Source organism: Leguminivora glycinivorella, chromosome 17, assembly GCF_023078275.1.
Source record: "Leguminivora glycinivorella isolate SPB_JAAS2020 chromosome 17, LegGlyc_1.1, whole genome shotgun sequence".
Classification (NCBI taxonomy): Eukaryota; Metazoa; Arthropoda; class Insecta; order Lepidoptera; family Tortricidae; genus Leguminivora; species Leguminivora glycinivorella.
The window spans coordinates 3,071,883-3,088,459 of NC_062987.1; the positions used below are offsets into that span (position 1 = coordinate 3,071,883).

At 38.6% G+C, this 16,577-nt stretch overlaps 1 protein-coding gene across 3 annotated transcripts; it reads left to right on the plus strand.

Annotated features, from left to right (window-relative positions):
- Nucleotides 1-2,197: 2,197 nt before the first annotated feature.
- Nucleotides 2,198-8,932, plus strand: LOC125235482. 3 transcript variants are annotated; one of them, XM_048142054.1, is made up of 4 exons: nucleotides 2,198-3,582; nucleotides 3,836-3,901; nucleotides 4,350-4,474; nucleotides 8,676-8,932. In XM_048142054.1, exons 1-4 carry the CDS (start codon nucleotides 2,235-2,237, stop codon nucleotides 8,700-8,702), a joined length of 1,566 nt encoding a protein of 521 aa, XP_047998011.1. In that variant the 5' UTR covers nucleotides 2,198-2,234; the 3' UTR covers nucleotides 8,703-8,932. The 3 variants fall into 3 exon arrangements, with proteins under 3 accessions (XP_047998011.1, XP_047998010.1, XP_047998012.1); XM_048142053.1 differs by lacking the exon at nucleotides 4,350-4,474; XM_048142055.1 differs by lacking the exons at nucleotides 3,836-3,901; nucleotides 4,350-4,474 and having other exon boundaries at nucleotides 2,199-3,582.
- The last annotated feature ends 7,645 nt before the right edge of the window (nucleotides 8,933-16,577 follow it).

Genomic DNA, 16,577 nt, shown 5'->3' on the forward strand with positions numbered 1-16,577 from the left:
GCTGCAAAGAGAGGAACCGTCAGACTATACGCGCCGTGTCAAAGATCACCGCCTTCTGCATCTGACCCTTGGTCCAGCCACCTAGCGAGAGTCTCTTAAGGTGTTGGTCGAGACTCATAGCTATAAGACCGTTCGCTGAAACTACTATCGGAACAATGATCATCGAATCAACATCCCGCATGGCGGTTATCTCGTGAGCCAAGTCTAATTATATATTCTAACCTATATTTATCATTATAAATCTTTACATAAGAATCGTACCTAACTTTCGATACATCCCAAAACACTTATGAATGACTCGTCCACGACCACGATGCGATACAGGATACATCCTCATAATAACTCATAGGGTAACTTGACATGTCAATGTCATTCTTTGTGTAGTTTTGAATGACACTGCGCACCCTCAGGATGATATTCATACAACAAGAACCGGTGTAGTAACCATTATAAGTATGACCATTGAATATTTTAGGAAGTTGCTTTTGTTTCTTTACATAAACTCACATGTGACGCCTGTATCCACAAGATGGGTTCAACTTCAGTGACACTGTAGAAAATGTAATATTACAGTATTTACCAGGTTTCTAGGCCATCGCTCGCAATACACTGTCGATTTCTATGACACCCACGGGCCACGGGAGGAACGGGGGTGATGAATACTATTGAAATTTGACTGCCAAGTTAATGATCTCGCAAAATATGCACAATGGTTGTCGTCTTGCGGAAAATGCCCGGTACAACTAACTAACTATACAGATAATACAACACAGATCGAAATGCTCGGTAGCCGACGATAATAACAGTCCTGAAGATCACAAAGAACTTTCCCTGCGCCCGCGCCTGCGCTGAATATTCATACGCGACCTCTAACCGCGTCAAGGTCAAACGAAAGTCGGATATTCGTCTTCTATCTCTATCTATCCGTCTTCTATTCTAACTATCTCCACTTAAAAAATCACGACAATTCGTCGCCCCGTCTTGCCATAAAGGACGGACAAACAAACAGACACACACACTTTCCCATTTATAATATTAGTATGGATGCTTTCCTTCTTCGAAAATTAAACGAGTGGTAACAATTCAAACGATTTAGGTTTTTATGGGACCTTTTCTAAAAATTTGACACGCAATTTTTTTATAATTCATAATTCATATAATTCATAATTCTTTATTTGCGATAGATATAGTGTTTACAGATCTTTTTTTCATGCTTATATTATTGAATACGACTTCTGGTAATTTTAGAACAAAACGGGACTTAGGCCGGCAACAGACGAGTCTTAATTTTCATAATCTTAAAAAAAATTGTATGCAAACTGACACTGACAGATCTGTCAGTGTCAGTTTGAACTGTCAATTTGCATACAATTTTTTTTTAAGATTATGAATTTTTAAGACTGTCTGTTGCCGGCCTTAATCGCGTAAACACTTACATTTATATTTTGGCCCCAACCAAATGTAAGTTAAACGTTAAAGTCGGGCCCAATATAGATGTAAGTGTTTAATTGTAATTATGAGTGCAAATCGTGTTAGTTTAAATTAGTGATGTGCAAATTGCGGAAACTTTCCAAAAAAATCTTAAATTTCTTGAAAAATTCACGAAACTTTCACGAAAATTAAAGGGAATTTAAATTTATGAAATGGAAAGTTTCCATCCATACAATTGTCCATACAAAGTATGGAAAGTTTCCGAAGTTTTCCTATGTGAAAATTTCAGAATTTTGGAAACTTTCCGTCGGCACATCAGTAGTTTAAATCAATATACGGCTTCTGGTGTTTACTGAATTTAACTAAATATACCTACAGATGCATAGAATACAATGACCTATAATAATGGTAAGCATCTTTTGTAACACATGCGCAGAGAAATTTATATAAATAGCCTACAAAGGTAATGACTTTATTATTCAAATGATATCTGATGAGATAACGCTGATTTACAGCATCAACATAAACACGGGATACCTAAATGGAAGGGCCGCTATTCTGATCTCTCACCGACTTGTGCAAGCGATCGATTTTTAAGACCAAAGTTGCGTGATCTCACATATTACTCGTACTTGTTACGAACATTGAGGTCGTCGTTTACAAAGGCAGATGCTGGTCGCTTGCTCTTAGTAAGCGACGGGAACACAGGAGCAGGTCTGTCGACCGGCGAGTAAACATGGGACCGTTAGCCGTCGTATAAAGGCCTGTTACCGGGGGCCGCCGGCAGTCCGCGCTCCGCAGCCATGCGTCCACTCTTGCTTCTACTCGCCCTCGCCGCGCTGCTCGCGCCCGCGCACTTCGCTTCTATCGCCACACCGGAGAAAAAACTAGGAGATCCCATCAAAGATGTCCTCGACACAGAAGCGCAAAAAGCTCCAGAGGAACCCATCGATCAAGCGAACACAATTAAGGATATCGACAACCAGCTCTTAAAGAAAGCGGAACCTATCCCCGTCAAAGTCGTTGTCGAGGATGTTGCACCTGTTGTGAAGGACAGTGAAGATACCGTCAAGAGGGTCGAAATAGATCTGAAGCACCCTGGCGAACCCCAGCGCCAAGAACACGAGACCCAGAATCCCGAGCACTTCGAGCATGAGCCGGCTCCCGTCGCCACCATCAAGCAAATGATTCAGGACACCCAGGAAGCTTTCAACCAACGCTTCAAAGCCGTCAGTGAATGCATTGGCGAATGGCTGCTCGATAACAAACCAGAAATCTCACTTAAAGATAGCATCCAAGACTTGCAAGAGACATTCATGGAAAACATAGAGAAGGTGAATGCCACTATTCAGAGCTACTGGGACCAAACCAAGGAAGACTCTGAAAAGAAAGTAGAAATTACTAAAATGCAGTCCGGTTTGAAAGTTCTGGAAGAGAAGTTTGAAACTGGAGTTAAGGATTTAAACAATGGTGTGCGAAACTTGGCCGTATTGAAGGAGACTCGTGACGATGCCAGCAGTACCACCGCTAAGCCCCCCGGAATACAATTCCCCGGCTTCGTGACCAATTTCTGGACTTCTGTGACAAATGGTTTTAGTAACGTAACCAATCAGTTCCAGAATATAATCGGACAAGGCAACAACAGCTCAACCGGGGCCGTGGGCGTGCAGTCTGACGAGACTTCTGCCTCTACGTCAAAGCCGACCGTGTTCCAAGCAATTCAAAATCAGATCCAAGGTATCTTCCAGGGCAGGCCGCAGGGTACTCAGAGCGACGAACAGCCCGGCGGTCAAACCGGGCCATTCGCTCAAGTGATTCAAAACGTGCCCCTACTACAAAACTTTGTCAACTTTATCCAACCCAAGCCTCAAGAGCCAAGTAAGCAGCCCGCGCAAAGCACTAACAGCGCAGGAAGCAACGTAGTCCCGGCTGACCCTGCGAAGCCGTCCGATCAGCAACAGAAGAAGCCTGAAGAAGCATCCGGCGCCGCGCCCGCCCCCGCCCCCGCCGCCGCTGCCACAGCCCAGGGCCCCATCCAGCAAATCATTCAGAGGAACCCAATTGTCCAGGGCATCGCTGGCGCCGTCCAGAAAATTCAGCACACCATTAATAATCCTGAAAAGCCTAGAGAAGGAACAACGGAAGAGAAAGGTAAGCATTCATATCACCTGACAAGTCTCTCAATTTCTCTAATTCTCATAAGACATACAAAATAAATACCTGTCACATATAATAAAAAATATTGTATATGTATCTAAGTACCATTTTAATATCTATTCCGTTTTATGCTGTTATTTTGCGTAAACTATGTTCCTTTCCTGGCTCTATTCTTTCCGCGATGGTTCAGCCGTTAGGTCCAGTTGTTTTTTTTTTAATGCTCAATGGTTTATCTTCTTCTCCTAAGGCGACGTGAAGGCGGGGTTCTTCCCTTATTACGGATACGGTCACAGGCCACATAGGCCATCGGACGGTATGTATATATATGTAATGGGTCTTAAAATTCAGGCTTTTAAAATTCAAGATATTTAAAACGGCAATACTTATAATTGACTATGTATGTAAGTATCACATGAAACTTGATTTTATTTATTGCACACTAAGTTATAATTTTTTTTTTATTTACCTACCACACCACCATGAACTCTTTTAAGAACCAACTCGACAAAATTTAAATTAGACTGTATCTACGAAGCTGTGCTTGGGTTCGAATCCTGTTAAAGAAATTAATTTGTTTATATCCGGAGTTTGAATATTTTATATATCTTATCACTTATCTATGTATAAGTATATGACCAGTTAACACAAATCAAAATATGAAGGATAGGCCTTATACCTTTGCCTTGCACAATCAAACCACATTTCCAACAATCTAGACTCACTACGAGCACTAGGTTCACACAAACCGTTATGACCCATAGTGGCCGCCTGGCAGGCGTTCGTAACCGGTCTGATAGGGTCCATAGGCGCCACGATCAACGGGACCGCGACCACCATCTCGACGGCAGTCAACAGCGCTATCAACACGATTGGTAGCAATATCGAGGTATCGTGACCGTTATTAAAGATTGGGAATTAATGAGTACATCGTGCCAGTGGCAAATTCAAAAGACTGTCGGCCTGATTCTAATTTTAATTTACGTACTTCAAAATTTAGATCTAGATCGTATTCTAATCGTATCCAGATCAATTTTTTTAATAATATACTTAATTAGAACCAGACCGTGTCTAATCTTCTTAAAGCCAAAGAAATCGAAGTGTATTATTACATGAATTTAGTTACGAGTATAACAAACAAGCATTTAAGTATAAGTAGCTACTAATAGTTATCCCAATCTTTATATCGAGTTATTCGAGTTGTAGAGTTTGTAGCTTTTGTGTACTAATTGTCATCGGTTTTTCTGTTGTGTGTCCAGCGTTGTAGGTAAGGGTTTGTAAAATGGGTTTGAATTTAGTTCGAAATCATCTCAGGCCTAATACTTTTCCTCTCAATTTTAAGAGATGTGTGAATGTCACTGCCAATTCATGCGGGGGATATCCGTGATGTGTAGCCCTCTTTAAGCCGTATGATGATGATCATAGGTTTAAAGTGAGTTGTTGAGAGTGAAAGATAATAGGGCTAACTTATTTGTTTTGGTTAAGCGTTGTGTTTTGATGCTGTTTTATGCTTTTTAGGCAGGCAGCTTATGTCTTTGTTTTGTTTGTTGGCGTGTCAATGTGTCTAAACTAATTTTTTCGTGGTGTTACTAAATTTATCGTTTGTGAATAGTCAGTAAGTAGCTCTCATTGTTGGTAATTTGATATCTGTTTACATATTTTACTTACAACACTTATATTTTATAAACACAAACATACGTTTAATTATAATACTAATAATCAAAATATTTTCTGGTTATTAAGTCATTAAGTACAAATGCTCGACACGCTAATGCCCAATAGATGCACCTTCTGTCACATTTAATGACAGTAACTTAAGATTGAATGTGGCATGAACTGGGCCACTGACGAGAATTGGTTCTTATACCATAAACTTAGTAAGTTAGTACCTATGTAGGTAACATGAAAACAATGGCTACTCTCAGCTCAGCCAGAAACAATCACAGTCAAACTCGGTCGAAAGAGAAAACAACCAGTGTCTATGTCTTTTCCATTTACGACTCTATTATGGATACCTACAAAAGACTTGTCAAGTCCTCCCGTGGTTTTATAAAAAGGCTTATTTATCTGTGTGAACAGGAGTGATTTTTTATGTTTTGCATAAAATAACCCCTGTTGATATAGAGAAATAAATAAGCCCTTTTTAAAAGGCACTCCTCAGCTAACGACAGCGATGCCGTCTATCGAGACGTGCATAATTTCAAACTGCTTTTCTGTTACTGTTAATAAAAAAATGGTATTTATTGAGAAGGAACTTTCATGGTTAATATTACATACATACGGCGGTGCTTATGTCGTACCTACAGTCTGACCAGAAACAGTAGAAATTAAAGAGTAGCAACATTGTAGTGCGAATGCGATGCCTTTCAAATCAATATATGTGAGAAAATGGGATGACGCTATGATGTTGCCACTTTTTAATTTCTACTCTTTTTGGTCAGACTATATTAAGGCAAAGAGCTCTACATTAAATCATATCTAATCATTTCGCCTTAATTTAACCCAGCTTTTAACACTGTGTGTCCATGTCCTAATAATCATTAATTTTGTGTTAGCTATTTAATTTAACAAAAACAATTCTGTGTATCATATAAAGTCTGACCAAAAACAGTAGAAATTAAAAGTGGCAACATTGTAGTGTCATTCCTTTCAAACCAATATGTGTGAGAAAACGGGACGACACTACGATGTTCCCAAGCTTTTTAATTTCTACTCTTTTTGGTCAGATTGTACCTACAACGGATACAATGGGCTACTTGACCCTTTTTTAAAGTCTGTCTTATATGATTAAGTACTGTACAATGAACCGAAATAAAATATTACCATATTTTATTACGACATAAAAACAGCAAAAATATTTTTAAAGAACCTATACGAAATTAGGCGAAAACAACACAGTCATGTTAATCTATAGATTGTCTGTACATCAGGTCATTCTACTCGAAATAGTTATTTATTATGGTGCCCGATTGATATTCCGAAATAAAATACGCCGATTTTCGGTACGCCGACAACTATTCGCCGACGTCTGTTTTGGCCGAATAACGATTGGAAGATTCTCATTTCGCATAATATTCGTTCGTAAACGGAGTCAGTAGGCAGAAATTACCTACGCCGATTTACTTTTCGACGAACAATCATTTAGTAATTGTAAAAATTGGCCTACACAAAATTGGTCGAAACACAATAGGTCGAGTGATCATATGGTTTTTTTTTTGTGAGCTGGCTGCCTGGAACTTGCGTACAAGGTGTTCTGCGGATTCAAAAATCTAGTTGTTAGATCGTTTGTAAGAGTAACTCACATTTATTTCATTTACTTATTTATATTAATCATCATGTTCTGATTCTAAAGATTAATTTTAGTAAATTATGTATTGTTGTTTTCAACTCACCAAATTTTTTACCGAACATAATGTTGTAAATTATTACCGCAACGAAAAGAATTTCACATTATACATTGTTCCAGACACCCCCCCCCCCCCACTTTCTTCCCGTGGGTGTCGTAGAAGTCGATTGTGGGGTATGGGTTAAATTGTGGCACTGTCACTACAATGTCACAATCTGGAATCTGGATTTCTTTTAACCCTTTTTTGCCAAGAGTGGCACTGAAACTTCAGAGTTCATGTGCTCTACCTACCCCTTATGGGCTACAGGCGTGATTATATGTATGTATGTATGTAAGAAAAAAAAGTGTCTATAAGTGCGTAATTTTTTTACAACAGCGATAAGTCATTCATTCGAAAATATTTTAACAATGTATATAAAATGTGAAACGTTATTCGACTAAACGTGGCCTAAACGAAAATATTACTTTGCTAAATGTAAAATGTCCAATAATAGTTCGGATAATTTGCAGAGAAGCGAACTGAACTGTATGCGAATCAAGATTCTACGTAACGTTATTCGACCAAAAGTGACAGCGATAGTTTGATTATTCGGCTAAATGGCATTCGGCGAATCGTTGTCGGCGAATCAATAATCGGCTAAAAAATTGTCGGAGAATCATTAGGTAGCCATTTATTATACAAGGGGGCAAAGTTGTATTTTAACGCCGAGTGTGGAATTGAAAAACGAGCAAGTAAAGGGACTCTATAGATAGTTGAACCACGAGCGAAGCGAGTGGTTCGAGAATAGAATCCTGAACTTGCGAGTTTTTTAACACACGAGAAGTAAAATACATTTGCACCCGAGTGTAACACAAAACTTTTCCCCTCACTATAGCGAAGAAACTACAACGCAAAAAATGCGTTTATCACTGCTTCCAGTAGTTCCACATCAGGTGGTAAATCATCTTTATTACTAGATTCACTTACTTTTATCAGTTTTAAAGCAGTTAAGTAATTTGACTTTATTCAAGGTCAAATTACTTTCCACTAGTGGATAAAATGCGGTTTTACCCGCTGGTATTGAAGGACAAAACACGTGTTTCCGACTAGCTCGGAAGGAGGAAAACAAAATTTTCTGACTTTTTAAGTATGAAAGCATAAAGTTCAATTTGTCAGTAATTGTTTTGATATGCAGTAAGGTTCGAATTCGATGACGTCACTACATCGCTGACAGCGTTTTCGGTGGCTAAAATAAATAAAAAATTACAAATTTTTAATCGAAAATACCTACCCAAAATCTATAAAAAATATTGTTTTTTTATGTCAAATACTACAGAAGACAATAATTTATTGTGCCAAATTCGATATGAGTCTAGTAGCCTATTCATAAGAATCCATATCAATTGGTTAATGTTTTGCGCAATTAAAATCATTGACACATTAAACATAAATATTAGGTATAAAACTTGCCGATTGTTTTGATAAATTTCAGGAAAAAAAAAACATGACCTAGGTACCTACAAAATATTTAAACAAGCGAAGGGTTCAAAACTATCTTGGAACATTGGTTTTGATAACTTGTCTCGATTGGCAGCCTAATAAGTACGTTACGAGTAGGTACCACCAAGTTTTCACATGGATCTCATACGTAATATTTCTCGGGAAAAACTACTTTTCTAAAGTTTCTGCGCAAAACATTACCTAAGTATCTAATAATCTTGAAAGCCATTTCGGGACTTTTTTAAATTTCCCTCTTTTCCACAGACCATAATATCGTCGACAACGGGGTGAAAAGCGCTCCCGTCGAGGCCGAGAAGCCAGTGGAGGCCCCCGTAGCCCCCGAGGCCCCAGTAGCCCCTGAGGCCCCTGCCGTCCCGGCCGAGGCGAGTCCCCTCGTCGAGCCCCTCAAAAAAGACTGAACCAGTCACTATGTGATACATATAAGTCGTTTAAGCTAGTAATTTATTTTAGTGTAAATGTAAATATTAAGATGATTGATATAAATTTATATCTAAATTATATAAATGTTGTTTTAATTCAAGTTTTTTCACCTCACTTATAAATCTACTGGTAAAGAAAGGCTCTCTGTACTCTTCAAAAACGGATGATAATGTTGCATTTTATCCAAAATAGTGTAAAATAGGTATTAGGTAATTTCATAGGTAGGTACTTGATATTCTAATATTGTCTTCTTCGGTTACCGCGATTAGTTACTCATGAAATAAAATCCGTTTCCATAGTTTTATCTGATATTCTAAGCCTGAAGGGCAAACATTTGCCTTTAAACGATGATTTTAAATCAACATCACTAATTATTACTATCACTAGGTACACCTTAAAAACAAAGTCTCCGCCGCGCCCGACTGTAGTCTGTGTAGATGTCAAACAGAGATCTATAAGAATTTTTGGCACAAACAAATTTGATATCTACTAGATATCAAATTTGTTTGTGCCCTTGTTCAACAAGTATTCCACAAAGGAATGTTCAACACCTCTCCTAGACCAAAAAATCACTCCATCGGAGATGATAATACAACTATCGGAAATGATTCGAACGAAAATAATAGTGATCAAACCATGACGCCACAACACGAAGCACACGCTTCAACGAAACCTACGCTGTCTGAAAACAGTGTAAATACAACTAAAACACCATCAAACCAGCTTGCCTCCGTACCCTGGCAAAGAGTTCCAAGCATTTATAACAAAAGGATCCGTTCCCCAGAGGAAAATCAAACTACCCGCAAGGCGCAAAAAAGAAATGAACACAGACAAGATCTATTCATCAAAAATCGACCAATACAGGAAAGTATGCCAATTCAGACTAGCAACAGATTCTCAGACCTTCCTGAAGAAATAAGTTCAAAGAATGATGAAACTACACCAGCTGCCCCGAAACCAAAACCGATCTCAAAACCACCTCCAATAAAACTGGATGGCATCGAAGATGTGGAACAATTAACAGGTTTTATTCGTGAAGTGATAAGCAAAGACGACTTCACATATAAAGTCTTATCGAACAATGCAATCATAATCTCCACTAAGAATGTTGACATCTACAAGACACTAATCGAACATATTAGAATGAAAGGGTTGATCGGACATACCTTTACTAGAAAAGACAAACGAAGTCAAAAATTTGTAATTAAAAATCTACACTATACAACCCCCAAAGAAGCTATTATAGAAGCAATTGAAGCAACTGGGAATAAAGTCAGTGGTGAGATAGTTAATGCTCGCAGAAAACACTCAAAAGAGCCTTTCAATGTTTTCTTTGTAAATGTGGAACCCAGTGATAACCTCTCACTTGTTAAAAAAATCCAATATATCTATCACCAAAAAGTCAACGTTGAAGACCCAAGAAAATCTGACATTATAGTCCAATGCACAAGGTGCCAGCAATATGGCCACACAAAAAACAACTGCATGAGGCCGTACAGGTGTGTAAAATGTGCAGGTCCTCACGACTCAAAAGTGTGCAAAAAAGATAAGAATACTCCAGCTAAATGTGCACTATGCCTCGGCGAGCATCCTGGCAACTACAAAGGATGCGAAGTTTACCGTGAAATCTATGCGAGATTTAAAAAGAATAAGCACAGAGAAGAAACAAAAACACAGCAAGAAACCCAGGAGAACAACAATATCCTGAATCCAGAGGAGCCCATATGCGAAGAATCAAACCAGCATGCCCGGACAGCACTGACTGCTGAAGTACCACAACCACAACAGAGCTCACAAACAACTATCGACCAAACAAAAGTATACAGTAAAGCGCTTCAAAGGCAAAATAAACCGAGGCCTGCATCTACAGACACCCTGAAGACCACGGACGCACAAAACTGCTCAACAACATATTCAGCTCAGACTGATAGCCAAACCAGTAATGACTATGCCATTACTTTATTGGATGTAATTAACAAACAAGCACAAAAAATAGATTTACTAGTTACACAAATGGGGACACTTATAAACCTCATCACAACGTTAATAACGAAACAAAAATGACGTCTCTACGTATAGGAGCATGGAACGCAAACGGCTTAGCTCCTATAAAAAATGAACTAAAAATCATTCTTGAGAGTAATAAAATTGATATTATGTTAATCTCTGAAACACACCTTAATGATCGAAAAACCTTTCATATTCAGAATTATAATGTCTACTGCACTAACCATCCAGATGGCAGCTCCCATGGTGGAACTGCAGTACTGATAAAGACACATATTAGACATCACTTATACCATCAGTTCAGAGAGGATTATCTACAAGCCACAACCATCACAGTGGAAGACAAAAAAGGATCTATCAATGTTAGTGCTATCTACTGTCCGCCAAGACACAGAATATCATGTGATATGTTTAAAAATTACTTTTAAACGCTTGGAGATAGATACATATGTGGAGGAGACTGGAACAGTAAACACACACAGTGGGGATCGCGGCTAATTACAACGCGAGGAAGAGAACTGAAGAAATGTATAGATAATCTAAAGTTAAAAGTATTGTCAACAGGCGAACCAACTTATTGGCCAACTGATGGAAACAAAATACCAGACCTCATTGACTTCTTTGTCATTAAGGGACTGGCTGAAACATATCTGGACATTGAAGGCTGCCTAGATTCAATATCTGATCACTCACCAATAATATGCACATTTAGCAGAACAGTAATCTACAGAGAACCTCCTACAACATTATACAATCATAAAACTGACTGGATAGGTTTTGCTGAATTCTTGGAGACAAATACCAATCTGCAAGTTAAGCTTAAAACTGAAAGTGATATTGATGATGCAACTTTTTATATCACTAATTTAATACAGGAAGCAGCATGGCGCTGCACGCCATATGTGCACACAACAGGTAGAAGTATGGCTAACATTCCTCTCCGTATACGAGAAAAACTTAAAGAAAAAGAAGACTCAGAAGAGTTTGGCAACTCAGTAGACTTGCAGAAGATAAGCGACGGCTAAATATAGCCGCTCGAGAGCTAAAAGTCATGATTGCTGATAACGAAAACTACACATTCCAACAACAACTTTTATCTCTATCCCCAAAAAAGTGTGAAAACTACTCCTTGTGGAAACTCACTAAACATTTCAAAAGGCCCCAACAAGCTATTCCTCCACTAAAATCACAGTCGGGCACATGGGTCAAAAGTCCTAAAGAAAAAGCCGAACTCTTTGCGCAACATCTGAGCAAAGTTTTTGTGCCAAATACAAGCTCAATGATAGACTTTGAACATGAGGTGAAGGCTTACCTAGAAAGTGACCAACAACTCTCACTACCTATCCAAGCTATAACCCCAAGAGAACTACAAAAAGCAATAACAATGCTAAGCAACAAGAAGGCACCAGGCTTTGACCTAATAACTGCTGAAGTCCTAAAACGTATACCAAAAAAACCTATTGTCTATCTATATAACTATGTTATTTAACGCCATAATGCGGATACACCATTACCCCAGACTATGGACAGTGTCTCAAATCTGTATGATACCCAAACCCGGAAAATCTCCTATAGATCCAAGTTCATATAGACCAATCAGTCTTCTTCCAATAATGTCAAAACTTTTTGAAAAGCTTTTCCTACGGAGATTAAAGCCAATACTACAGAAAGAAGCCATCATACCCGATCACCAATTTGGATTTCGAGAACAGCATTCAACAGTAGAACAGGTGCACCGTGTGGTGAACAAGATAAAACATTCACTAGAACAAAAAGAATACTGTGCTGCGGTGTTCCTAGATGTCCAACAAGCTTTCGACAAAGTCTGGCATGATGGACTGCTATATAAACTGAAAATGCTATTGCCAAACTCATTTTACATGGTATTAAGGTCATACCTACTAGATAGAAAATTTCAGGTTAAATACAGTGATGAAGTATCCAAGTTGTACAACATCAAAGCCTCCGTCCCACAAGGCTCGGTACTTGGCCCAGTCCTATACTCAATATTTACAGCGGACCTACCATGTAGTGAAGAAGTGGTAACGGCAACATATGCAGATGATACAGCCTGTCTTGCTAGTCACACAAACCCAACAATAGCAGCTACAAAATTACAAAGTCACTTGTGCAAGGTAGATGAATGGCTGGAAAGGTGGAGAATAAAGCCAAATGTAGGTAAATCCGTACAAATAACATTCACACTGCGAAGAGGAGATTGTCCCGCAGTGAACCTGCGAGGGGAACAACTACCGCAGGAAACCTGTATAAGATACCTTGGTCTACACATGGATAGAAGACTAACATGGGCCAACCACATCAAAACAAAAAGAAAAGAAGCAGACCTTCATTATAAGCGCCTTTACTGGTTAATAGGCAGACAATCAGCTCTTACACTAACAAATAAAATGCTAATCTATAAATGCATTATAAAACCGATATGGACATACGGCATAGAACTCTGGGGAACGGCCAGTAACTCAAACCTCGAAATCCTACAAAGGTTTCAGAACAATGTCCTGAGGGCTGTGACATGTGCACCGTGGTTTGCAAAGAATACAGAAATACATGAGTACATAAAAATGCCAACTATAAAAGAGGAGGTCAACAGATATTGTATCAAGTACAAAGAACGTCTGAAAAAACATACAAACCAACTTGCGAGGGACCTGGTGAACACTAACGACAACCCGAGCAGGCTTAAAAGATGGGAGATACTGCGTCTGGACCAGAGGCACTAGAAGATAAAATTCTAGGAACATCATGAGAGAGTGTTTAATGGAATACCTCTCCAACTTATAATATATACACAAAAAATCTGATTATGGCTAAGCATAGCCGATGGCAGATAAAAGAAGAAAAAAAAAAAAATTCTTATAGATCTCTGTTTGACCCAAAGGTTACCTGGCATAGAATGCCTTCTGGCATTAAGTTCGCCTTTTGTACATTTTTTTTACTGTGTAATAAAGTTTAAATAAATAAATAAAAACTACTGAATTGATTTTCATGCAGTTTTCACCTATGAATACAGATTTTCACTAAATACCTGGGCGACTTGTTACATCACGTCTATAGATAAAAATAGTACATTGTGCAACAAGGGGAGGAAGTTGAATATTACTAACGAGAGTAAATTAAATCGCGACGGCTTGCCGGAGCGATTTTAAAGACTCGAGTTAGTAATATTCCTCCCCGATTATGTTTTTCATCACACTCGCAATGTAAAAAATATGTGAATAGATGTAAAAAAAGTTAAGTACGGTACAAGAAATTTCATTATTCCCTTGGGAGAACGATTTTTCTATAACTCACGCTCCGCCTGCGCGGAATAGCACATTTAAAGTGCGGGTGTGATGAAATAGTACATTGTGCAACAAGGGGAGGAAGTTGAATATTACCTATTACTAACGAGAGTAAGTTAAATCGCGGCGGCTTGCCGGAGCGATTTAAAGATTCCAATTTGTAATATTCATACTCCCCGAGTTACACACAATGTTTTTATCACACCCGCAATGAAAAAATATGTAAATAGATTTAAAAAAGTTAATATAAGTACGGTACAAGAAATTTTATTATTCCCTTGGGAGAATTATTTTTCTATAACTCACGCTCCGCCTGCGTGCAATAGCACATTTAAAGTGCGGGTGTGATGAAAAAACTTTCATATTCATTTATATTCATATTTATTTATTGCATCCATGGTGTTACAAGATGTTACAAAGTAAGTAGTTACTTTTATAAATACAAAAAAAATCTATCCGGGATTCGAAACCTTGACACCTGCGAAGTGCGTCAAGTGCGATGTGCCTGCGAATAATTTAGGCCGACCCTCTTACGACGGAACTACTACGACGCCGATGCGCAGACGACGAAATTAGCGATATATATTATAATATATATTATAATATACTATATATAATCTGACTGACGACCGGTCTGGCGCAGTCGGTAATGACCCTGCCTGCTGCGCCGCGGTCCCGGTTTCAAATCCCGGTAAGGTGAATGATCATAGATATTTGTTCCAAAGTCATGGATGTTTTCTATGTATATAAGTATTTATATATTATGTATATCGTTGGCTGAGTACCCACAACACAAGCCTTCTTGAGCTTACCGTGGGCCTTAGTCAATCTGTGTAAAAATGTACTGTAATATTTATTTATTTATTTATCAACAAAAAAAAGTCAAAGTCATAACCAAACCCAAAAACCATACCAACAAAAATAGTTCGTGATCAGCAGCGCAGGCTTCGTCAAGTGGACATAAAACAAATCAGCTACAGGCTTTGTCACCTACATACATACAAAATAAACTAGCTTTTGCCCGCGGCCTAAGTCACTCTCCATCCCTTCAACTATCTCCACTTAAAATACGGAACCCTAAAAAAATCGCGTCAATGCGTCGCTCCGTTTTGCCGTGAAAGACGGACAAACAAACACACTTTCCCACGTGTAATTATTAATATGGAATATGGATAAATGAATAAGATATACTAGAATTTCTCATTTAAAGATATACTTAAGATTACTCATTTTAAAGGAACGTATTAGGTACTAAGTAAAGTACCTAATCTATTTTTTGTTATTATTATTTGTTAAGGTTGTGTTTTAAATCGATTGAAATATGGCAATTATAGGCTAATCCAGTCGGTTACAACGTTACAACAACGTCAACAACTTTGTCGCCTTATGAAACAAATACATAAACTAAATATTTTTGACCACACCAACATGAACTTAAATTACTTAGATATATTACCTTTTTCTTGTAGCCCGTAGTTTTTCTTGTAGCCCGTATGCTTTTTCCGCTTTTTCCATAATCCGTATACACCAAGTTTCATTAATTGGTTCTTCTAAGGGCCACTTGCCACTTGCACCACTCGTTTAGGTTGAAGAGGACAACAGTCTTAGGGTTACTTGCAACAAACGGTGGTGCCCCTCTTGCAGCACGGGATCTGGCAGCTGCCCACAGTGACTCACTAAAGATCCTATTAAAATAAATCGACAGGAAAAATGACAATAGCACGAGACCATTCCAAATTAAAAAAATCTTCTGGCACCTATTTCTGAATGGCCAGTACGGTCGTCATCTTGAAAGTCTTGACCCAATCTTACCAAAAATCATAATCGGATCATCTGAGAGACCTCTTATGTGAATTTGGTCAAAAAAAACAGAGCTGTCCCCATTTTGTATTTTCTTTGTTTTTGAGTGTTGATCAGATCATGATAAAAATTTAATCTTAGGTCTCGGAAGGTCCCTAATGCGAATGAGGAGGCACACTCAAAGGTGGCGGATCACAGATCACAGATGGCGCCACCTTATTAGTCCATTGCACAGATAAAGAACTTCATACGTAAGAGCGAGAAGATATTTTTTTCTCTCTCACACATATGAATAGCAATTCTTGTAAATGTAGTAGAACAAGGACTTGACTTAAAAGACTTGCATCCAGACCATAATAAAAAAAATGGAATGCCACTACTGTCAGTGTCATTGTCAATTTGTCATTGCTCTCAGGGAGAATAGAGGTAAGGAGGAAAATCTGTCGAAGTAGAACAGTAGCAAAAATGACCGGCTGAGGCCCTTTAATTGCAGTTACAAATCTCTCCACTTGGAGCGCATGTCTCGCTCAATGATCAGCGACGTGACATGACAGCAGACGTGGTTTTCTCCAGGCTGATTTCGTCGGACTGAGCAAGGCAAGACGTAGTCCCGTGG